Below are 25,120 nucleotides of genomic sequence, written 5' to 3' on the forward strand. Positions count from 1 at the left end.
ATTCATTTAAAGACAGGGGTGTGATGTGTGCCCGTGTTTTCCTTTAAAAACTTGAACGATCCGCCGAAGGCACGCACTCTTGCACGGATGTCATCCAACAGATGACTGTTGGGCTTCTGCTGAGGACCTCGCTGCCTCTGCTGGCTTTGGGATCCGCAGACATCCAGAAACACAAGTGTTTATTATCATTTCTTCCCAAAGTCTGGGAGGAGGGGAGTCCCCTGACGGTCAAAGCCAGAGACAGCAGCTGTCTCCTCCCTGCGGGTGCTCTGCCCTTGGCCAGGAAGGTCAGACCTCAGCCAGAAGGTAGCTTTTACCAGCACACAGGTGCTTTTTAGTGGGGGCAGCTCCACCCATCTTTTCGTGTGCAGCTTTTCAAATTGCATTCTCAGTGAGAAGGCCTGGGGCTTCCCAGGTGGCACTAGTGGTAAAGAAGCCCTGCCAATGCAGGAGACTTAAGAGACATCAAAGGGATCAAACACCCAGGGTTTGATCCCTGGGTGGGGAAGATCTCCTGGAGGAGGGCATGGCAACCCACTCCTGTGCTCTTGCCTGGAGAATCCCACGGACAGAGGAGCCTGGTGGGCTACAGTCATGGGGTCGCAAAGATTCAGTCCTTAGCACACCCACACGAGCTACCTCTTGGAGATGAGCAGCCTGTGTTCTCAGGCCTCAGTGGAGCTGGTGGGAGCTGGTGAATGTAGAGGTGAACTAGGGGCGGGGTGGAGTGTTGCGGGGGCGCGGTGTGTCTCCAGATGAGCTTGTAAGAGAACCAGGACACCTCCCCCTCTTTCTTCTCGGAGCCAGCTTGAGGCCAGAGCTTCGTTCGGGGGTGGGGGGCTCCACCAAGGGGCTCATATGCTGCCTCTCAGGGGCCTGGCACCCAGCCCCTCTGTGCCAGTCGGTGCGGTGTTCCTGCCCTCAGGAGAGAAGTGGGTCATGGAACCAGCCATGTGCTCAAGTTAGTCTAAGGCAAATTGAATTGAATGGAGGCTGTGTCTGGTGCAGACTCAGGACTGGTGATGCGCGGTGGGGCAGGATGACTGGGGTGTGGTTCCTGCCTTCAGATGGTTGACCATCTAGAAGGGACGGAGGGGAGAAAAGAGACAAACATCAGATCATGTCATCAATGCTGAGATCCCTGTAGGAGGGAAGCCCTGGGGCTGCGGGGGCCCAGAGGAGGGAGCAGGTCTTCCTGGGGAGAAGGTGGGGGATGGGGGCCACTCCAGAGAGAGGACACCGTGTACTGTCCTCCAAGGAGCTGCTCGAAGCTCGGTAGGCTGAAATGGTGGACGTCGGAAGAATATTCCAAGGGGAGGCCTCTGCCGCGACCAGGGCTCAGAGGCGTGATGTCACCCGGGTGCCAGGGATGGTGAACCTCTGTGGTCAGCTTGTAAGGTGTATGGGGGCGAGTGTCTAGAAATGAGACGCCTGGTGTCGGGGAAGGTCAGCTTGGGGCCTTGGATGCTGAGAGGAAGGAAGGAACTTTTTGTCTTGTTGGCTGTTCTGGGTATGGGGAGCCCATTTTAAAGTGAAGGCCTGGGGTGGGGAGCAGGGAGAAAAGGAGAAAGGAGGAGGAGGAAGGTGAAAGGGAAGCTCTGGCATCCACAGCAGTGATGCAAACCTCAGGCGTCTGGGGGAGATGTTGGGCTGGGGGCTGTGGGCTCAGGGCATCTCTGGCGGGGCCGGGCCACCCACTGGAAGGAACCCCTATCGGGCTGTTCAGATGAGCTCAGCATGCGGCCAGGGCAGCCGGGCAGGGCCCTCTGCTGTGGTCAGGACCCCGGGAGACCTCTGGGCACAGCGGGGCGGGAGCTGGAGTTCACCGTCGGCACGCACGTGGGGCAGTGCAGCGTGGGGTCATTATGAGCCGTCGTAAACACCCCGTTTCTCTGCAGGCCTCTTTAGCGGCGGACACACGGTGCTGGGCAAGCCGGCTGGGAACTGCGGGGCTGCAGGGCTGCATCGGCCCAGGTGTCTGGGGCCTCCCAAAGGGGGAGGCAAGGGGTTGCAGCCCCGGGACCAGGGGGCAGCCTGGGACGGGGTGCGAGCGCGATGTATGCGCGTGGACTCACATTTGAGTGTGTGGGCGGGTCTGAGGGTGGGTGTAGCCGTGCGCTGCACACGCATGTGTGGGTCTGTGCACAGTATGACTGCCTGGCGAGCATGCGTGCTAGCCACCCCTCCAGGGGCTGAGCCTCCACGGGTGAACATCAGAGGCCTTCTCCCCCTCTTCCCCCTCCCCATCTCCAGAGGGGCGCCTTCCATAACCTGCTAACGATTTCCCCCTACCCCGGACCCGGGAAGACTCTAGAGCCCGTGAGGGACTCCTGGGCAGCTGGCCTCCGGGCACGCCCAACAGCCGTCTCTGCGGTCCAGTCCCCCGTGTTTTATTTATTCCTCCAGATGCTAGCCAGGCCGATTTTGTTAGGTTTCAGTGTTTGCAGCAAGTCCATTTAGAACTGCTGGTTCTCTGGGCAAGAGCCACTTCCTTGGCGGATTCCAGCGGTTCGCAGGGATTGTCGTAAAGGGCACTGGTGTAGTCCCTGGGACAGAGAAAAAGAGTCCATCAGGAGGAACAAGCAGCGCCTGCGGCATCGGAAGGACCTGAGTTCAAGGCCTGGTCCTACCTAGTGTGTCAGCTCGGGCCAGCCGCTTCACCACCCTGAGACTCAAGTTTGCCCCCGCTGGAGACAAAATATCCACTCAACCGTAAAACAAAACTAAAGCCTTCTGGGCTTCCCTGGTGGCTCAGCGGTAAAGAATCCGCCTGCCCGTGCAGGAGATACAGGTTTGATCCGTGACCCGGGGAGGATCCCACAAGGCACGGAGCAACTAAGCCCGTGTGCCACGACTACTAAGCCTGAGCTCTAGAGCCCGGGAACTGCAACTACTGACCCCCCATGTGGCAACGACTGAAACCTGCGCGCCCTGGAGCCCGAGCTCCGCAACAAGGGAAGCCTGCGCAGCCCAACTAGAGAGTAGTTCTGGCTCGCCGCACCTGGAGAACAAGCAGCGGCGAAGACCCAGCCCAGCCCAAAATAAGTAAATGAAATTATTAAAACCCCCAAAGTTCTGTGCGAGATGACGTGGGATGTGACAGACCGTGATCCGGATCCTGGAGGCCCTGTGCGCTGGTTTCCTGTGCTGATGCCGCCGAGCGGGGCGAGCGCTCAGCATCCCTTAGGTGGTGGCGGCTGATTTCGGGTGTTGTGTGTAGGCAGGAGCTGTGAAACATCCGCCCGTAGGCTGCAGGGATCATTGTTTGATGCCATGGGGGTCAAGGTTGGGTGTTTCCCGCTTTCCCTGGGTCCTGGAGATGATCTTCCTATATCCTCTTTAAAATGACGAGGCTGCGTTTGCCCCTCAGAACAAGGGTCAGGGGGATGGTGGTTGAGAGCTGGGACCCGCTTGCTCCGCCAAGGGGAGTCATGTGCTGTGTCGCTTAGATAGAACCTGGCTTGTTGAGGCAACAAAATCTTAACCCACAAGGTGGTGGGGTCCCCACCCCAGGCACTGTTGACTGGTTGGATGGCCTCTTGCCTGCACTGGGCAGGAGGCGGGAGACACAACCCTCTGATCCCTTCCAGCCCTGTGGAGTCCAGGGCTCCGGGGTCCTCGGGGCACCTGCTGGCTGAGCTCCTGTGGACACGCTTCGCTGGGGAGGGTGGGGGGAACCTTCCTTCTCAGGAGGACTTCACGTGGTTTTCTGGAGGTCAGTGGAGGAGCTGCTGGGGCTCCCAGCTCATTGGGGCCCCCAGCAACCTGGGGTACCAGCCTGGAGTCCAACCTCACACATAGACCCTTCAGGAGGGCACCCTGGTAGGCACCATGGATCCTTGAAGCCATCTGGAGATGTGCGTATTTGTGATGAAGGCCAGAGGGCTTGGAGCACCTGACTCCTAGGACTGGTCCTCTGATTGCCAGGGAGGAGGCTGATGGGGCTTGAATGAAGGTGCTGGTGGGCCTCCCTCCTGCCCTTTGCTCCTTGCATGCGGGACCATTTGGTACCCCCCACTCCGAGAACAGCTTTCCCGGGGCTTGGCCTTTCCAGTTGTGTAACTGGGTGTGCAGAGCGGGGAGGCTGTGGAGCCCAGCCGCCTGCTTTGGAAGCAGGCGGCGTGGTGGCCGACAGGGGTTTGCAGGTGACGGACAGCTCTTCGCCTGCAGCCTTCTCTCGTTATGGACCTGATGTGTCTTCTGGCGGGTTTCCTTGCTCTGATTATCAGACCCGCGGAGCACCAGCACTTTCCTCTGCTTCTGCTCACATCCCCATCCAAGTCCCCCCTTCCCCAGTGGGTCGGTGGGTGGAATCCCATCCCAGTGCCCCCTTCCCCAGTGGGTTGGTGAGTGGAATCCCATCCCAGTGCCCCCTTTCCCAGTGGGTCGGTGGGTGGAATCTGGTCTGGACCAGCTGAAAACTGTGCTCCTTCCTTGGGCCCAGGGGCTTTAGCATGAGGAGCCCCGGCCAGAGCTGAGAATCTGCCTGTTCTTCCCAGGGAGCCCTGAGTATGGAAATTCCAGGGGGGCCCACACCCCAAAACTCTGACACAGACACTGACACGCAGCTACTCATGTAGTGGCTTTTGGGGTTGCTGGCATCCCCCTGGGTGTGGTCATCAGGGGTGTGAGATCCGACAGCCCATTTCTCGGGGCGGGGGGTCACTCTAGTGAGGGGAGGCATAGGAGCACTTCCCTCCATTCAAGCCCCTGCCTCACCCCAAAAGGCCCCCAGAGGAAGGCAGGTTGGGGACTCACCCGGGCAGGCCCCAGGATTGCTCAGCAAGGGTGTCCTGGGCTGGGGAGACATGGGGTGCCAGGCCTCAGCCCGCTGTTCTGTCTGGTGGGTGGTCCTGGGCCAGAGGGAGGGGCTAAGCTCTCCTTGAAGGGGTGGGGGGCCAGCAGAGTGACCTCTGCCCCCCGTCTCCTCCTTCACTGCAGCCACGGCTTCTTGCAGGAAGTGCCAGATCTGAGAGAGAGAGAGCTGGGGTTCTACTTGTTTAGCAGCTCGGTTTTCTGGCTTGGGACATTTTGTCCTGGCCTCTGGGAGGGGCAGGATTGCTTGCATTTGGAAAGGAGGGGCCAGGCCTGCGTGATCACGTAGGGTAGGAGCCCGTGGGGCTGGGGTCCTCTTTCTGAGCTGGAGTGTGTGTTGGAGGCAGTGATTGGGGATCGAGGGGAGAGGGCAGCGGGGGCCTGGGTTCTAGCTCCCGATCAGCTGTGGGCGGTTGAGACCAGGGTCCTCTCAGCCCCTGTTCACTGATCTCCGGAACACAGCTTGGCTGGGTGGCCTCTCTGACCCCACGTTGCTCTCAGACTGTGCTTCTGTGAGCCTGCTCTGTGTCCTTTAAACACACCCATGCCATGAAGCAGAACCTTTCTTCAAAGGAAATCTTACCCTGCCCTCCATCGTAGAAACGGGTCCACAAAGACCTCTGGGCTAGAGGAGGGGGCCCTGGACCTGGGTGGACTTGGCTACTTCTTATTCCCAGAGCCCGACTGACACTTACTCTTTCTAGAGGTTCCTGGGCGTGTGGAAGGATGTCTGACCTCCAGGAAGAAGGGCTGCGCTTATCCGATGAGATATGTGTCCTGTATTTTCTTCCTGATGGACACTGGGGCCTCCACCCAGGGTGCCCTGTGGGTACGGACAATACCAGCCTTTTCTTGCTGGTGTCCACCTGCTCACCAGAGGTGGCGGGTACTCTCCGTGGGAGATTCTAGCTGTGTCTGCAGCAGACTTGAGTTCGGCTTGTAAGACTTTGCTAGGGCTGAGGTGACGTTGACCGCCGGGGCGGTTAGACAACATAGATGTATTCTCTCCCTGTCTAGGAGGTAGGTCAGAGGTGCGATTAAGGCTCCTGCTGGAGTCTGTGCTCCGCACCCACCCCTTCTGGCCGGGGGGCTCCTCTGGGCCCACTTGACCCTGAGGGCAGCAGTTTCCACATCCGCAGGCAAGTCTGTTGATGATGTATTTATTTATTTTTTTTAAATCTCTTTGATAAGGGCTTCCTAGGTGGCCCTAGTGGTAAAGAATCCGCCTGCGATGCAGGAGACCCAGGAGATGAGGGTTCGATCCCTGGGTTGGAAAGATCCCCTGGAGGAGGGCACGACAACCCACTCCAGTAATCTTGCCTGGAGAATCACATGGACAGAAAAGCCTGGTGGGCTACTGTCCACAGGGTCTCAAAGAGCTGGACAGGACTGATGTGACTTAGCACGCATGCTCTTTTTAAGAAATGGCTTTCCTGGAGATGCAGAAAGGAGACCTGAGTGGGGCTCCCCATCCTGTTGCTCTGTTCCCCTCGCACATGTTCCCCCCAGGCTCTCAGGACCCAGATCTGCGCCCCTTACCTGTGTGTGAGGCTCCCGGTGGGTGGAGAGAAAGAAAAGAGACTCAGTAAAGGATTAGAGGATCTGGAAGCAGGAGCCAGTATATACCCAGCTCGGGGCTGATTCCACCAGCCACCGGGAGTACCCACCCTCTGAGCTCGGCAGGAGCTGGGACCCTCGACAGTGGAGAAGAGGCCAGCTCTCTATATTTTATCTATTGCTTTATACAACTTATAGTTACTAAAAATTATTGGCTATATTCCCTGTGTTGTACCTACATCCTTGAGCCTGTCTTACCCCAGTTGTTTATAACACCCACTCCTCAATGCTTATCATGCACCCACCACTGGTTACTTCTAGTTTGTTCCTGTATCTGTGAGTATGCTTTATTTTTTATGTTATGTTCACCAGTTGCATTTTTTAGACTTTAAGGATCACATATAAGTGATATCATATGGTATTTGTCTTTCTCTGTCTGACCTATTTCAGTTAGCATAATGGCCTCCAAGTCCATGCATGTTGCTACAAATGGCAAAATCTCATTCTTTTTCATGGCTGAGTAATATTCCATTGTATATATGTACAACATCTTTATCCATTCATCCATGGGTGGAGATTTAGGTTGCTTCCATGTCTTGGCTATCATAAACAATGCTTCTATGAACCCTGGGAGGGGGGTGGGCACATATCTTTTTGAATTAGTGTTTTTGGGTTTTGGAGGTATATATGCCTAGGAGTGGGATTGGTGTGTCATGGTAGTTCTATCTTTAGTTTTTGGAGAAACCTCCATGCTGTTCTGCACAGTGGCTGCACCTCTGCACCTGCCTGGCAGCTCTGGGAGCCAGGAGAAGGAGAAGGGACTCCATCCTTTCCTTCCCACCAGGCCTGTCCCCACCACCTCCACTCCAGCCACATCTGTGAAACATGCATCCCCCCTTCACACATGGGCCACCTCCTTGTTAGGACGGCCACTTATCCTCCTTGCCCAGGACCATCCCAGTTTATTCTGTTGTCCCAGCGTCTCTTTCTGTCTCTGAAGTGTCCTGTTTTGCAGGCTCCATTGTAGAGCTCTCGCCCCCCCGCCCCCCACCCCATGACCTGGGCTTTCCCCTGCTGGACACCCCAGGAAACTTCACGGGATGACAGGGAATCGAAAAATTTTTTTGGATGGAAAATCTGGTTGAATGCACCCTGGGTTGATTGATGTTTAATTTAGTGTCTTGTGGGCTCGCTGTGGAGCCTTGCTTCTGTTCCTGAGGCAGCAGCCCCTCTTAAAGGACAGAAAGCAGCCTCTGAACACCCACAGGAGGAGTCATGAACTGTAGGCTGTGAGCATCTTATTTGCTCAAAGTAAGAAATGATTTCCCAGGTGGCTCAGAGGTAAAGAATCCATCTGCCAATGCAGGAGACATAAGAGATATTGATTCAGTACTTGGGTTGGGAAGATCCCCTGTAGGAGGGCATGGCAACCCACTCCAGTAATCTTGCCTGGAGAATCCCATGGACAGAGGAACCTGGTAGGCTACAGTCCATAGGATCACAAAGAGTCGAACGTGACTGAATGACCAAGTGCGCGTGTGCACGCGCGTGCGCGCGCGCACACACACACACACACACACACACAAGATGCAGTGGCCGCCTGCCCAGCCTGCACACAGGGTTGGTTTACCTGGACCTTAGCTGAGCACCATCTGTGCTTCAGGTGGGGAACGGTGCCGGCCAAGGCCCCACTCCTCCTGGCATAGTTAGTTTCCCCTTGAGATTATTTATGAGTTGGACTCCCAGGAATCAAACCCCAGCTCTGCCATTGGCCCGTGGGACCTCGGCCAGCTTCTCAAGTCATCCCGCCTCATTGATCCCTCCCGGTCAGTAAGATCAGAAGCGTCTGCCCCATGTGGTGGCTGAGGGTTCGGCGAGTTAACGTGTGGAAGAGCTTAGACCAGGGCCTGGCCTGCCGAGTATATCCGTTGGTCGATGTTGTTGCCGCTGAAGCCGGGGTTTCTGTGATTAACACCAGTCTCACCAGTGAGGCCGTGACCTTCGGGACAGCCTGTGCTGTTTACATCTCGGTTCATCGGTGTATCCCGTCAGTGTTAGCCGAGCTCTGGGGCGTGTGGGGCACCCCCTAGTCCATGGACGGGGCTGGGGAGATGGACGGGTCTGCATGAGCTCACGTGGGGGTGTGGGAAAGCACGCTCATGGCCACGCCCACCTGAGCCAGGTCACCGTGCAGAGACGGTAGGGGGCGGCGCGAAGGTCAAGGCTGGACCGGGTCGGGGAGGCTTCTGGAAGAAGATGGCCTGGAGCTTGCCTGGAAGGATGCCTAGGAAAAACAGTTTTCCCTGGAGCACACCCTCTGCCTGCAGAGGGATCAGCTAGGAAAACGATGAAGGGCTGAGGTATGCCTCTCATGGGCTCTCAGAGGTGAAAGTCATAGCTGATCCAGGGATCTCCCAGCTGAGGGGTCAGGACCTCTTCTCGTATCCGTGAGATGGGATTCTGTGAAGCTCTGCCTGCCACCAAGCTGGGACATGCTCTGCTGGGGCTGTCTCTTGAGTTTAGACCATGCCATGGCCATTGCTGGACTCTTGAGCATTGTGTTCCCTGTGGGCTGACCTGTGACCACTGTCAGCGGGGTCCCCAGACACTGAGCAAGTGAGAGTAGCCCATCCCACCCGAGACGGAGGGTTCTTTTCCTCGGAGGATCTAAGCTGGATTTCAAGACAGAGAAAGGAGACGTGAAGGTTTAGACAGATGGCCAGTGCTAGAATGGAAGTCGATAGGAACTGGTCCAAGTGGCTCCATGAAGATCCAGAGAAGTAAAGTGATTGATACAGAGGTTAGTGATGGAGTCCCAACCAGAGGCTGGAGTCGGCCGATTCTGGGCTTAGAGTCCTTTCCTCTGAAATATACTGCCTTTTGCTGTCAAAGCCTTGGTTTTCTTGACTTTGCAAGATTCCACTCCTGCAGGGTAGCAGCCCCCGAGACCTCAGTGATTCTGAAAATGGCACTAGACCCGCTTGCTTGAGGTCAGTCGGGTCTTGGACATGCCCATGCTGACTTCAGCCTGAGCATTAATGCGTTTGGAGGGCTGTCCTGGGTCTCCAGAAAGTTCAAACACCATTCAAGAAAGAGTCCTCAGAGTACAACAGTGTGAATAACCAAGGTGATCGACCAAACAGCCCGCCCAATCCCCACCCTCCCACCCTTTGAACCGGTGGTTCTCAAGTGTGGTCCCAAGACCAGCAACATCAGCATCGCCTGGGAACAGATTAGAACTGCAGATTCTCGGGCCCCATCCCAGTGCCGCTGTGGGGGCTTCTGGGAAATCTGCATTTTAACCAGCCCTCTCCCTGAAGATCCTGAGGACTCCTCTCTGGAGCATCTTTCAGAGTCTGGACTGGCTTACATTTTCCTCGTCCTGTTTCTGAAACCCAGTCCCCATCTTTTTCTGTCCAAGAGACCATTGCACACTCCAACATGCCATGTGGGCGAACCCTGGGGGGTGGAATGCAGGGGAAGGGAAAACCAGTGACCCCTCTGGGAGGACTGTTTGCCTTGGCCAGTTGGCCCGAACTTGGAGCCAAGATTCCATCAATCCTCATGATTGACTTTATTTAAGCGAGTCTCCTATTCTCCTCTGCCTCCTGCTTGGGGACGCAGTCCTCCTGGGAAGGCGATGGGCCCGGGCCCCTGCTGCCTGGGCCGCCAGTGCACACGCTGTCCCAAATAAAACCACGTCAGGCAGCCCTTTGCTCTCATAGTGGGGCTTGCATTTTGCACCATTAGCTTCAATCAGTGGGGATTTAACACAATCCATGAAATCAAGCAATTAGGCAGTGGGATTCTGGATGGCTGACATGGACGCTGCACGCCCGGCTGTGTGTGTGAGGGCTTTGTGAGTGTGTCGGCGCTGGGGGCATAAAGTTCCGAAATCTACTCTCCTGCCTTAACTTACTCCCCTCTACCAACTCCCCAAGATATCTGGGATCCAGAAAACAGGACAATTTCAATGAAATAATTTGCCCCAAATAAATTGCTCAGGAACATTTTCTACGTCTGCTGGGTTTTTTTTTTTTTTGTAAATGAGAGAAAAAGAAAATCTGCTTTCAATAATTTTTTTGTTTGTTTTCTTTGGGTTTTTCTTTCTTTTTTTTTTTGTAGCATCTGTCCTGTAGTTAGGAGGTGCATGTAAATCTGCCACGTGTGGTTTGTGGTCGGGGAGAGAGTCTGCGTTACTGTGACCAAGCGCAAGCCCCTTTGCTTTGCTCAAGGAATTAATGATGCAAACCCTGGCCCCTGCTGGGAACGGAGTTCTGTGGAGCAGCCTTTGCAGGGCTTTTTCAGCAGGACTCATTTGGACCCGTTGCTGCAACCCGGACCCTCTGCTGAGGGTTGGAAGGAGCCTCAGCTTCTCGGGGCCCCGCCCTTACGAGCGGGTGACCAAACCTCATTTGCACAGTCGGCTTTGGGGACGGCACTTAGTGCCTCAGGGTTGCCCACCCAAGAGACTCGTGAAGGGCCAGAAGGTAGAAAATCAGGTCGTCTCTGTCTTACTGCACAGTGAGGTCCGCTCTCTGAATAGGTTTTTTTTTTTTCTCCCCCCACAGGGAGGCTGGATGGGATGGGGGATGTAAACTGTGGTCCCTTCCTGGTCCTGGGGGCGGGGAACGAACGGGACACTTGGGGAAGAGCTAGTCAGTCTTGTCATCCCCACCCCAGCTGCTCAGATCATCTGTTTGGGAACTTCAGCCCTGTCTGCCAGAGCAAGGAATTTAGGAGAGCGAGTCACTAGGAATCAGGTGATGTCAGAGGTTACTTGCCCCAGGAGTTTTTTATTAGCATCTCTTGGAGACAGTGTATCTGATTGCCAGTGGTCCCCAGAATCTGCAGGGACCCCATGCCGTCCTCCTCCTTGCTGGGAGGCCCTGTGACCTCAAGTAACGAGGTCTGACTGAGAGGCAGGGAACAGGGTTCCCAGCAGAGCTTGTGAGTACCTTCAGCCTTGGGCAGGCAATTCAGCTGAACCAGGTTGAATATCTCGTCCTGTTCAAAGTAAATAATCCAAATGCTAACGTAACTGGTTTTTTTTTTTATTTTATCTGAAAAATGATCGGGTTGACAAATCCTGTAGGCTACCTCCTCCTCTCAGATGAATGGTGGAAAAAGTAGAATTCCTACTCAAACAAAACCCTTGCTGAGAAGCCCCGAGTGAAGCTAAGCTGCTCTAGTTGAATAGGGATTGAAGGGCCTGGAATTGTAATCTTTGTGTTTCTTTTAAGAGCTCCCATTTTGTGATTCATTGACATTTTATATACATTTCAGCTCTTTACTAGACAGCAAGCTTTTTTTTTAAATCTAAGTTTTTTTACTTCAGTATAAATGCAATTTAAAATGTCAAATAGTATTAAAAGGCTTTTAACAAAAAACTGCAGGCCTCTGTCCAATGCCTTCCAACCACTGATTCCCACAACCCAGAGGAAGTAATTTTCAGCTATTTTAGCCGTTTTTTTTTTTTTTTTTTAGAGTTAGCAAAATGGAGTAAATAAAGACCATACTTAATTTTTTTAAATTTATTTTTAATTGGAGGATAAATGTTTTACAGTATTATGCTGGCTTCTACCACACAGCAGTGGATATCAACTATAAGTGCTCATGTCCCCTCCCTCTTGAACTTCCCCCCAACCTCCCACCGCATCCCACCCTGCCAGCTGGTCATTGAGTACCGGGTTTGAGCTCCTTGTGTTATACAGCAGCCTCCCGTTGGCTGTCTGTTTACACATGGTAATGTATATGTTTCAGTGCCGCTGTCTCACATTGTCCCACCCTCTCCTCCCCTGCTGTGTCCAAAGTCTCTTCTCTACCTCTGTGCCTTTATTCCTGCCCTGCAAATAGGTTCGTCAGTACCGTTTTTCTAGATTCCATATATATGTGTTAGTATGCTATATTTGTTTTCCTGTTTCTGACTTACTTCACTCTATAATAGGCTCTAGGTTCATCCACCTCACTAGAACTGACTCAACTGCATTCCTTTTATGGCTGAGTAATATTCCATTGTAATGTATGTACAACTTCCTTATCCAGTCATCAGTCTATGGACATCTAGGTTGCTTCCATGCCCTAGCTACTGTAAATAGCGGGCTTCCCTGATGGCTCAGATGGTAAAGAATCCAGGGGACTCAGGTTCAGTCCCTGGGTTGGGAGGATTCCCTGGAGGAGGGAATGGCTACCCACTCCAGTATTCTAGCCTGGAGAATCCCATGGACAGAGGATCCTGGTGGGCTACAGTCCATGGGGTCGCAGAGTCAGACATGACTGAGCAACAAAGCAGAAACATTGGGGTACATGTGTTTTTTTCAATTATGTTTTTCTCAGGGTATATGCCCAATAGTGGGATTGCTCGGTCATATGGCAGTTTTATTCCTAGTTTTTAAAGAAATCTCCATACTGTTCTCCATAGTAGCTGTATCAGTGAACGTTCCCACCAACAGTGCAAGGGGGTTCCCTCTTCTCTGCATCTTCTGTAGTATTTATTGTTTGCAGATTTTTTTGATGAGGGCCATTCTGACAGGTGTAAGGTGATACCTCATTGAGGTTTTGATTTGCATTTCTCTAATAATGAGTGTTCAGCATCTTTTCATGTGTTTGGGGGTCATCTGTATGTCTTCTTTGAAGAAATATCTTTTTCGGTCTTCCGCCCACTTTTTGATTGGGTTGTTTGTTTTTTTGTTGTTATTCAGCTGCATGAGCTGCTTGTAAATTTTGGAGATGAATCCTTTGTCAGTTGTTTCATTTACAAACCATATTTAATTTTAACTTAATTTTTAGACATTACTTATTGATGCTCTACGATTGAAGACAAAGATTTATCTTTTGCTTAATTTTCATTTTTAAACAATTTTTAGTTTTTAATCAAATTCTTAATTTTTAAACACTATTCATTTTCTATTATTGATAATGTCTATCTTATAGTCTATTCCCTCTTCTTCCCATTCTTTTCAGTTTAACATTTTTGGTTAAAATGATATTCAGTGTTTAATTTGTTGTAATTATGTAAATATAATTTATAGTTGAGTCGTGTGTGTACTGCATTTATATTTCCTTTCTTATGCACTGTTTCCCTGAGATGGTAGTTGCCTCATTTTATTTACCTGGTTCCTTATGTTATGAATTCAGTCCCAAACGTTCCTGCAGGTTTTCATCCAATCTGCCTGGCCCTTCTTTCCTCCTGTGTCTATCTGCACTGGTTGAGCTTTAAGCCCATCACACAGTTGTCCTGGAAAACCATTCTAAGGCTTCCATTGCTTTTATCTTACGTTAGACCTTTAGTTTCCTGATCCTGGGTTGCATTTTTAGAGCAGTTTCCCAAGAAGAGATACATGGAAGACTTTTTATTTATATCATTGAATGTCTGAAGTTGTCTTTCTTCTCCTTACCCCCACTGAGTTTGGCTCAGTATTGAATTTGTTTTAAAAACCTTTTATTTTATATTGGAGTATAGAAAATCCCATGGACGGAGGAGCCTGGTGGGCTGCAGTCCATGGGGTTGCTAAGGGGTCGGACACGACTGAGTGACTTAACTTTCAGTTTTCACTTTCATGCATTGGAGGAGGAAATGGCAACCCACTCCAGTGTTCTTGCCTGGAGAATCCCAGGGACAGGGGAGCCTGGTGGGCTGCCGTCTCTGGGGTCACACAGAGTCGGACACAACTGAAGCGACTTAGCAGCAGCAGTAGCAGCAGCATAGACAATTAACAATGTTGTGATAGTGTCAGGTAAACAGCAAAGGGACTCTGCCTTACATATACATGTATCCATTCTCTCCCAAACTTCCCTTCCACCCAGGCTGCCATGTAACATTGAGCAGAGTTCCCTGTGCTACACAGTAGATTCTTGTTGGTTATCCATTTTAAATATAGCAGTGTGTACCTGTTGATCCCAAACATCCTAACTATTCCTTCTTCCCTGAATTTGGGAATTTAAAAGCATGGCTCCATTGTCTTTCAGCTTCTAGTGTTGCTGTGGATGAATCCTGTGCTATTCTGATGCCTGGCACTTTGCGGTAGATGTATTCTGTCTTTTTCTCTGGAGGATTCTTGTAAGTTCTCCTTATCCCTGGTGTTTCTAGATGTCATGATTCATTGACCTGTGTGTGCTCAGTCACTCAGTCATATCTCTTTTTGATCCAAGGGACTGTAGCCGCTAAGCTCCTCTGTTCATGGGATTCTCCAGGCAAGAATACTGGAGCAGGTTGCCATTTCCTTCTCCAGGGTATCGAACTTACGTCTCTTGAGTCTCCTGCATTGCAAGTGGATTCTTTACCTCTAAGCTGCTTGGGAAAACCCATTCATTGACCTCTGCCTGCATACTAAGTCGATTCAGTCATTTCTGACTCTGTGCGACCCTACGGACTGTAGCCCACCAGGCTCCTCTGTCCATGGGGATTCTCCAGGCAAGAATACTGGAGTGGATTGCCATGCCCTCCTCCAGGGGATCTTCCTGATGTGGGCACTGTTTAATCTGAGAGCTTGTATTCTTCCTTCCTGGAAATTTTTCTTGTATTATTTCTTTGGTATTTTCTTGGTTCTCTGTTATTTGTTTTCTTGGTTCAGACATTGGGCCTCCTGGACTGAGGCTTTCTTTTATCTTTCTTTCTCCTGTTTCCATCTCTTTGTCATTTTGTTCAGCTTTCCAGGAAATGTTTCCACCCTTATCTTAAAGCACAGGAGTTTCATTCTTTATTTCTGCTCTTACCTTTTGAAATTTCAAATGCTTTTCGGGTTCTCTGAACATTCCTCTCCACAGAATTCTGTTCTCATTTCGTGAATACAGTATCTTGTTATCTTTGTAAAAAAGTTTCTTCTGCAGCCTACCTTGTCTCTGTCATCTCTGATTTCTTTTTTTTTTTCTGTGTGTTTTGTATGTTTTAGTCTCTTGTTCACATTTAGAGGCTTGCCTTTAAATGCCTGCTGATCCTTTTGAGTTTAAGAGTAAATCACTAAGTTGGAACTCTGTGTATGCGTGTCCTGTGAGTTTTGAGCCTCATTTTGGAATTTCGCTGGAGGGAGCTGTGGGTCTTCTCTTTGGGGTTGCTAGTTTTTTCAGATAGAACCCTCCGGGATCCTCTGATTGGGGCTGTCGCTCAGAGTCTCACTCTTCGCTGCAGGCTTTCACTGAACCCTTAGCCGTCAGGGCTGCTGTTCCTTCCCACCCCATCTTCCTGTGTGTCAGGCGTACCCAAGCCCAGTCTGTCTGGATCGAACTTTCTGTACAGATTAAACCTCTTGGCTGCTGCTGGAGTGGGTGAGGGGTGGTCATCTGGACTCACGGCCTGGCTCGTGGATCTGGGTGCATTGATGCAGGCTTATCAATTCCTATATTTAATAGAGTCTCCGTAACCCCATTCAGAAGCACCCAGTGGCCCCTAGCTCTTGGGCATTTCTGGGTCCTGCCATGTGAATTGGTGGCTTTCTTGCTCTCACCCCCCTCTGTCAGCAGCTGGGTTTCCACATCTCTTCGTCAAGTCGGGATCCACCATCCATTTGCTTTCTGTTACACTAGATGTGATGTCCTCGTTTCTGTACCATTTTCTTGCATATGTTTATAACTTTTTTTAAACTGTAATTTTAGAGGAGTGGAAATGATCGTATGCCCAACCTTCGGCAAGATGTTTGGAAAGAAGTGGCCAGGGGTAACGCCTCACAAACATTCCGGATGCTTGGTGGTTGAGGATGCAAAACCTTCTGTCTTTCCGTCCCATTGGTTTTAAGCTCTCTGGGATTCTCCCTCGACCCCTCTGGTTCTGGCTCCCACAGGTCATCAGCAGCACCCAGCCCCCCGCGCCCCCACCATTGCCAAGGCCAGTGCTCCGGTCCCACACTCATCTTTAAACTCAACAGCACGGGCGATCAAGGAGCATTGCTTCCATGTGAAAAGCACCTTCTCCAAGAGACACCAGGCTACCTGGTTCTCCATCCATGCTTCTGATGACTTTGCAGGAACTCCCCAGGGAAGGTCCCTCGTCTCTCCTGTTCTCTGTACTTCACTCTTCACTGCAACGATTATCATCAGTGATCAGATGAGTCACAAAGCTGGGGACTGACTCAGCCCCCTCCCACCTACCCCCTCGGGGCCCTTTCTTGCATTCCTGCCGCAGTTCCTCACAGTGGATCCTGTAAATGCCTGGCCCTTGGCCAACTGTGGCCTCTCATCCAGGCTTCCTGTCCGGGTGATTGGAAGGATGGCGGCCTCATTAGCATAAGCAGGTCAGGAGCAAGAGACGGCTTTGAAGCCACTGTGGGTTTGGGATGAGTGTAATGAACTTCCACTGCTCATTTCAGCCTCAGAAAACTTCTATGTGGCCTTGTGGGGAGGCTACCGAGAGAAGATCAGTTGTGAGCAAAAAAATATGGTTTTGGTGACTGCACATGGAATGAAGCTTTCAAAGTCTATCTGAATAGAAGGGGATTGTGTTTGTTTTTAATTTTTTTTTATTGGAGTATAACTGCTTTCCAATGTTGTGTTCGCTTTGGCTGTACAACAGCATGAATCAGCTGTATGTACACATATAACCCCACCTTCTCCAGTCTCCCTCCCGCCCCCCCACGCCCATTCCACCCCTCTAGGTCATCACAGAGCATCGTGCACTGAGCTCCCTGTTGGAAGGGGTTATTTAATTTTAAGGCTGTGGAGCAAGACCCAGAGGGCCCTAATTGTGACCTTAAGTTTAGGGTTTTCATAGTATCTGGTCTCTGAATTCTTGCTGGCAGTGACCAGCAAGGTGAGAGGCAGGAGTCCTATTCTACTGTCTGAGGATATTAAGATGTTGCTAAAAAAAAAAAAACCCAAAGAAGGGTTTTGTTTTTGTTTGTTTCGCTTTAGCTCAGGGAAGCTGAGATCAAGGGCCCGAGGCAGACGTGGACTCATCACCAGGGGAGACATTCCCGGGAGGAGACAGAGAAGCATAGGGATGGGGTGGGGGCCGTGGTGCCGGGGATGGGTGCCGCTGTCAGCCCAGGACCACCCAGCACGGCCTTCCGGATGGTCACCCTGCCGGGCCTGCAGGCAGATGGAAAATGCAGACCCTGGGAGCTCGAAACCAGCTTCTGTGGTTGAACATGGAACGCAGTTTGAACCCAGGACCGGGGACTCCAGCGGCGCCCCAGCTGTAAGCCCAGCCGCTCCATCCTCGGGCTTCTCCTACCTGCACAGCAGCACCGTATGTGATGCAAACACAGTCCATGGGCGAAGTCCCTGGGGCTCCGGGCTGTCCCCGCGGTGGAGGCTGGGTGGGGGGAGGAGAGGAGGTGAGGGTCAGTCCCCCATCCCCCGCCCCCCAACCCAGCAGCCCCTGGTTGTGGCATGGTGGGGGGCTGTACCCATAGCCACAAGGCAGGGGGAAATCAACCTGGGACGGCTAATCGCCTATCCAAACATCGTTGGTAATCTGCATCGCTAAAATAAACCCCTGGAAGATGGAAAAGATGGTAGTAATTTCTGGCCACATGTGCCTCCTCTTTCCCACCTCAAAAAAAGAAAGTGAGCCAAATGGCAAGAAGCGGAGAGTCTAATGCAAAACACATTTCCATCACTGGCTTCTCCCTCCCCTCTCCCCACCTATGTAAACCAAATTCCTTGACACGGTCATGGCAAAGGAACATTAATTTTTTGATTTGAGTTGTGATTAAAAGCAACACAATCAAAAGAAGGAAATAGTTTCCACTGGAGCACTAGCATTTGAAACCCCGTCATGGTGTAGTGGGAACCAGCGTGCTCTTCGGGGTCAGGTGTGGGTTCGAGTCCCAAGTCTCTTCTTACAGAGCCTGGCCTTGGTTGTCATCCTGAGTCCTTTGTCTTGATTGTCATCAGTAAGAACAATGGTTGCTGTGCATGATGTCGGAGCCACAGAGAGAATGACTGTCCTGGGGTTTCTTTCCCCCAGATGATGGCTCGCTTCTCTGCAGATAAGGAGGTGCCCAGTTGTCCCCGGAAATGCACTCATTTCTTGCCCCGCCCCCCACCCCTGCAGTGATGTCATTGATCACTCCTACAGCAACACTGGGATCGTGGCTTTAGACCTTGGGAAGTAGTCCAGGGTCATCTGACATGCGTCCCCATGGCCTCACCTCCCTGAAGTCCTGGTTGCTTTCCTCGGGTCAGTGGGTCCTTGCAGCGCAGGGGGTGGGCAGAAATGGAGCCGAACTCGCCAAGCCTGGCAGGGAGTCTCTCGGGCTTATTCCCAGGAGAACTTTCTTGTTCAGTGAGCTACAGACTCACACAGGTGAAGTCTTTTCTTAGGTGACCCACCAGGTACAAGGATTGTAAACCAACCAGGGGAGCGAGCCGGGTGGGCCTGTTGGGCAGACATTGGGGCTTCCCTGGTAGCTCAGCTGGTAAAGAATCCGCCTGCAATGCAGGAGACCCTGGTGCGATTCCTGCATCAGGAAGATCCCCTGGAGAAAGGATAGGCTACCCACTCCAGTATTCTTGGCCTTCCCTGATGGCTGAATCAGTAAAGAGTCCGCCTGCAATGCGGGGGACCTGGGTTTGGTCCCTGGGTTGGGAAGATTCCCCTGGAGGATGGAAAGGCTACCCACTGTGGTATTCTTGCCTGGAGAATCCCCATGAACAGAGGAGCCTGGCAGGCTATACAGTCCACGGGATCGCAAAGTGTTGGACACGAGTGAGCGGGCAGAGGTCCCAGAGGGTGATCTGTGCTGCTTCCTATTTGATGCTCTCCCACCTGCGGGTTCTCCTGCCTCGTCCTCAGGGTCTGGGTGGGTAGGGGAGTCAAGTGAAATCAGAAGAGCTGGGCAGCGACTGGTTCGGCAGGGGTGGTGGAGGGTAAAGCCAGGAGCTCCTTGGGAGACTGTGCTCAGCACATTCCTGTGTATGCAGGTGTGTCCAGCCTCCGGGGTGAGGGCTAGCCCTCTGCTGCTTGGACTGGTCCCCAAAACTTGTGCCACCCTTGGGACTGAAGTCTTTCATCCAGGCTGAGGGCCTGGGGTGTTACGTGGGGCCCAGAGGCTGGAGATCTAGAACCCTTTCCGTAAGAGAAGGTGATGGGAGCACATTTAGTTTCCTGACTTTGACACATCCCCTGAAGATTTGTGCTAGGATTTCTCCCTCCTCCTAATTCTTGGGTTGGCCAAGAATATGCTTTTACTCAACTAAACATTAAATAATAAAGCCATCACGCATGCAGTGTTACCTTGGCCGGAATAGCTCCTTTCAACCGGGAGGAACTCTTACCATTTCATTAAGTAAAAGCCATTTTGAAATGTGGCTGAACCTGGGAAGAGAGCTCTAACTGTTTTCCCTTATTTTCTTGGTCCATTTAATCAATGCTTGAAATGTCAGCTTCATTATAAAGAATGTTGGAATTCAGCCTGCACAGCATGGTAACTACAAGTGGACACTCAGTCCATGAGTTTAAGTTTAGGATCAATGACTCTGGGCAAGTAAAGGCAACGCTGACACCTCAGTTTTCTCATCTGTTAAATGGGGGGAATAATTGCGCCTTCTGTGTGGAGTTATTAGGTTTCATGGAAGAGGTGCCTGGAGAATACTCAACACACTTGCTGACATCCAGATGCTTTCCTAATCACTAGCTACTGTTCTGTAGTTCAGATTCAAGTCTTTCCTCATGGAGTGTGGGTGGAAGCTTGGAGCTATTTAAAAGAGAGGGCTTGGTGATTTGGAATTCAGAGGAGTTTGGAGGATGGACATAGCATCTGGTGACCAGGCTCTAGAAATGGTTTCCAACTCCTTTGGGGTGATCCCTGGCCGGCCAGTTTCTGAGAGGAGCTGATTGTTATGGGGATGATGTTTGTGTTCTTGGTGCATTTCCAATTACAGGACGTCTCCACGCTAATTTACCCTCCCCAGTTAACCCTGTTGTAGCCAGCACGGGAGTGTGTTGTCCACACGGTAACACCCAAGCACTGTCGGCTTGGGCTCCGTAGAGACAGAAAGATGAGAAGGTGGACTTGGCCAAAGGATTGGTTTTCCCTCTCTGCAGGGAGCCAGGCTGAGAATGGAAGAAGGCCGGGTACCATGTTGGAACTGAGGAACCGCCACCTGGATTTATCCATCAGACCCCACCAGGACTCTCTCCAGTGGGTTGAAAGGTCCAGGTCGAGTTTGGTTCTGTGGGTCTACGCTGTGGATAGGATAGCCCATTAGTGGCGCCGTCTAGTGGTAGATGAGTGGTGGACAGCCTGTCCGTGGTACCTGCTGTCTGAACTTCCTGGAGGCACCGTGGTTGGGACCACAGTCCAGATGCTGAAGTCGGACACTGATGTTTGATGCGGTTAGCTTTCCCTTGCTGTCAGCACACACATAGGTCTTATCTGTCTTATTTCCAGAGCCTGAATTTTAGGTCCTTTGGATGTTAAAAAAAAAACTAAACCAATAACTTTCTCCTAAAAAAAAACAAAACAACAAACTCAGGGTAAGTTTTTCTTTTGAGTGCTGAGGTCTGAACCATTAGATTATATGGCCTTGATTGGTTCAGAGGGTCCCCTTCTCTTGAAGCATTGTATGACCGTCTGAGTCCCAGAGTTTTTAAAAAGAAACACATGATTTGGTTTTGAACATCTGTTTAAGCCACTCATGACATCCTGTGGCAACTATTAAGATACCATCAAATACACCAAAAATAAGGGGCAGAATCTGTGTGTGAAGGTCGCCTGAGACCTTGGTCCTTATCTATAGAATAGACACATACAGCCTCCCTCTTTGAGGTGCTCTTTGCTTTTTATTTCTCCTGCTCTTCAGCCCCCAGGTGGGTTGTGGTTGCGGATAAAAAGCCGTGCTTTTTTTTTTAATTGGAGGATAATTGCTTTACAATGTCATGTTAGTTTCTACTGTACGACCAAGTGAATCGGCTATATGTGTACATATATCCCCTTCCTCTGGGACCTCCCTCCCCCCAGCCCCATCCCACCCCTCGAGGTCATCTCAGAGCCCTGAGCTGAGCCCCCCGTGCTATCCAGCAGCTCCTCACTAGCTTTTTGAAAAGCCGTGTTCTAAAACTCTCTCCTCTTCCCCTCCCTGCCCTCGCCCCTCTAGCCCTGAGGATGAAAATCAAAGAAGTGAAAAAGGAAAACGGCGACAAGAAGATTGTCCCCAAGAAGAAGAAGCCCCTGAAGCTGGGGCCCATCAAGAAGAAGGAGCTGAAGAAGCTGGTCCTATACCTGAAGAACGGGGCCGACTGCCCCTGCCACCAGCTGGACAACCTCAGCCACCACTTCCTCATCATGGGCCGCAAGGTCAAGAGCCAGTACCTGCTGACCGCCATCCACAAGTGGGACAAGAAAAACAAGGAGTTCAAGACCTTCATGAAGAAGATGAAGAATCATGAGTGTCCCACCTTCCAGTCGGTCTTCAAGTGATTCTTGGGAGGGGGGGTGGGTTGGGGAGGGAGCCTGGGGTGAGGGGAGGGGTGAGGGCTGAGCGGATGCCCCTGGACCCCCGGTGGTTCCCCCTCCACCCGCTTTGCTCCTTCGCGGTGGAGGGCAGCGTAACCCAGTTGCTTTGCAGCATCCATGACCCTCCTGCCTTCCCCAGGCTCCAGCCCCTCCACAGGTAGAGCCGATATTTAAAGCCGCATGCCCAGGTGAGAAACCCACTTAGATTAGGAAGCTTCTCAAGACCTACACGTGGAGCAGCACATCCCCAGGGGGGAAAGGGAGATACAGGCCTGCCGGGTCCACCAGAGACACAGTCACTAAAAAAGGCAACGCTGCTGGCCCAGAAAGGGGGCTGGCAGCCAGAGCTAGCAAGGGCAGCAGATGCTAGCTTCTGCCACGCTCTCCGTGTCACTGCACACCGTTTATGGACCTACCAGCTAGTCTGTACCTTTGGAACTAGAAAATTCTAACTCTTGGCAAAATGCTTTCCGTTCCAGAGGAATTTTCTTTCTGTCCATTGTTCAGACAGAAACAAACACACCACCACACTCGCCATGAAGATCAGCTCCAGAGAGTGACCGGTGCAGGGAGGGGGAGCTTGCGAAATAGCCCAAGGGAGTGCAGTGCCTGGTTCCCCACCTCTGTGTGGTCCTTGAGACGGACCAGCCTGTCTCGGATGCCCTGGAGGTGGTTACCATCAGACCCTGCCGTAATCTCGCCTCCTGACACGTGGAGGGCAGCACAGGCCTGCCTTGGGTGACAGAGGTGATGACTCATAGACTGGGAAGGCAATTGTTAGTGGTTTTCAAAAAAAAGAAAAAAAACAGAGTTAAAGAAGAAAAACAGAAAAAAGAAAATTTAGAACAGTCCAGCACATTGCTAGTCTAGGGCGAACTGTCATTGGGTGAAGAGCTTGTTAATCTAATTCCCTTGTTTGTTTATTTCACATTGTTTTAAAGCAACCAACAGACCCACTGACTCTTCAAGGTTTTTTTGTTTGTTTGTTTAAAAAAGTCTCCGTGGAGCATTTGGAAAGGTGTGGCAAGATGGGGGACTCTGCATGCCGTTGAGGTCACTTTCTAGCTGAGCAGCTGTCTTTCTGGGTATTTTCTGTGGGAGGTGGATTCTCCTGAGCATAGCTGTGGTTCTCCTTCCTGAGGGGTTCTGGGTCACCCTGGCCCAACACCAAGCTCATTTAAACTTGCAGTGCGCCCCACTCCCGTCTTTCTTGTGACGAATGGATTCCTTTGAACTTGATTGCCTAGAGATCAGAGACAGTCAGAATAGCCTGGCTGCCTCTCCTCCTGCACTTAACAAAATATTTTGTTTTCATTTCTGCAGAGGGAAAGTTAAGCTACAAAGGTCCCCATTCCAAGGAGGGAATTTAGAAAGCAAAGCAACTGCGGTTTTTCCCCGAGGGCCCTAAGATAATTCTCACAGCCGTTGTGTTAATAAGTGATGTACATAAACCCATTCATGGAAGCAACTTGACTCCTCTTGTTCAATGTATAGGAAGTAATTCCCCCCAAACAATTAATGTTAATTTCTTCCTCATTCGGATTCTTAATTCTCTGTAACACCTCGAGGACTTTCGTGATTGTCCCTCTGGGTGAATCTGATGCTGCAGTGGAACTTGGACTCATCAACCCCGTGGCTCCTTCTGTTAACTTCCTAAAGTACAGTCTGAAAACCAGCCTGCCAACCTTGTTACCTACTTGAGGGTTATCCTGACCTAATGAACCCTGGCAATTAGTGATCCATTGTTTAATACATTTTTTTATTCTCTCTGACCTTTAATCATAAAGTGTTGGGGATTGTATGTGATTTGCCTGTAATTTTGGATGATTTTTTTTTAAAATGTGTGTATATATATATTAGTGAATTAGAAATATCCTCCTTTCCTATTGTCAACTGAAATTCAGAGCAATTCATGAAAGCCTAGATCTGGGTCTTAGTTTTGATTAATTAACCCAAAAGCTCAGTGTTCTTATGTATCTGCTTATTTGGACAGAGGGTGTCATGTCACAGGGCCTCTTCAGGGTGGGGGCCTTAGGAAAGCTTCGCGTGGGGCACAGCGGTTACTCTAGACAGGTTATCAGTGAATAGGTAGACTCTCAATGGGAATTCTCAAGTAGGAAGTGGTGTTTTCAGATGAGAATTCAGAATCAATTGGAGATGTGAATTGCAGCTGCAGGTTTTACCCTGGCCACAGAGCCGGACCTGAGGTTCCCTGTGGACATGGGACAGCCTGGGCTGTGACCCGTCAGCCAGTTTAGGGTGAAGGGAGGCTCTGGGTCTAGAGCTGCAGTGGATCACAAACCATTGTTTTTCTCAACAAAGGATATGCTGGAACCAACTTGGAGATTCGCGGGCTTGCTCACTCCTTTGCAGAAGAGTGGTGTAGGTGATGTGGTAATCATTGCTAGTGCAACGATTGTCTTCATCAATCATCAGGGTGGTTTAAAATCATCATCCTGGGTGGAATCCAGTGAGATCACGGGCAAAACTCAGCTACATCTAAAATAAGACGAAAGTGAGGTGAGAATCCAAGAGCATTTTATTTGTAGAGCATCCTCTGTCACCCTTGGCTTTGGGTGGCTGTGAATTAGCACCAAGGGCTCCCTAAGGCATGTCATCTGTAAATGACAGAGACCATTGTGCAAACCTAGAATCTGTCTTTTTCAGCAGACTCCAAGTACCCAGTTGCTGTGCCCTAAGTGTGTGGATGTCTTGGGCTTAGGAGCTCTGGTTTAGAAAAGGTTCCCCTGGAACAACGTGCTGGTCCCCTGACCTGTCACCAGCAGATACATAGGATACAGACGAGATTCCTGTTTCCTCTAGTTCCTCCGTGTAGCACTCCTCTTATAGAACCTAAATCCCTTATACATGCTTTGAATACTGTGAAAATGTTTTACATTCCATTTCATTTGTGTGTGTGTTTTTTTAAACTGCATTTTACCAGATGTTTTGATGTTATCACTTATGTTAATAGTAATTCCCATATGTGTTCATTTTATTTTCATGCTTTTCCTGCCATGTATCAATATTCACTTGACTAAAATCACTCAATTAATCAGTGGTAATGTGCATGGTGACTTCTTCCCCCCCGGGATGGCACACCGTTTGCCCTCTGCCCTCCTCCGCCACACACATATCCCTTCTCTTCAGTTTTTCCAGGGATGTTTTCTGGCCCCCATTCAATACTTTTCAAACGGTAACGGGGCATGGTGGGATGGTAGAGTACCTGGGGGCCCCAAGGCACCAGCACCCCATCCCATGTATACCAACCACCTGCTCCCCTGAATCACTTCCAGAAGTTTCTCCCGGCTGTGTGTTCCAGATCAGAGAGAAGGTTAAATACTTGCTCTCCAAGA

General features: G+C 51.0%; 1 protein-coding gene and 1 long non-coding RNA gene across 2 annotated transcripts in view; one reads left to right on the forward strand and one right to left on the reverse strand.

The window, feature by feature from the left end:
* Nucleotides 1-24,822, forward strand: part of SFRP1 (secreted frizzled related protein 1) — a 43,920-nt gene extending 19,098 nt beyond the window's left edge. The window contains exon 3 of the mRNA XM_006078626.4: nt 21,406-24,822. Coding sequence (XP_006078688.1) covers nt 21,406-21,728 — 323 coding nt within the window. The 3' untranslated portion in view covers nt 21,729-24,822. The remainder of the gene's footprint in view (nt 1-21,405) is intronic.
* LOC123329709 lies at nt 20,531-21,669 on the reverse strand. Its single transcript, XR_006545258.1, has 2 exons — nt 21,531-21,669; nt 20,531-20,756 (listed from the first exon to the last, which is right to left on the reverse strand). It is a non-coding gene; the product is annotated as an uncharacterized LOC123329709 (long non-coding RNA).
* Nucleotides 24,823-25,120: the final 298 nt, after the last annotated feature.

This window comes from Bubalus bubalis, chromosome 1 (genome assembly GCF_019923935.1).
Source record: "Bubalus bubalis isolate 160015118507 breed Murrah chromosome 1, NDDB_SH_1, whole genome shotgun sequence".
Lineage (NCBI taxonomy): Eukaryota > Metazoa > Chordata > Mammalia > Artiodactyla > Bovidae > Bubalus > Bubalus bubalis.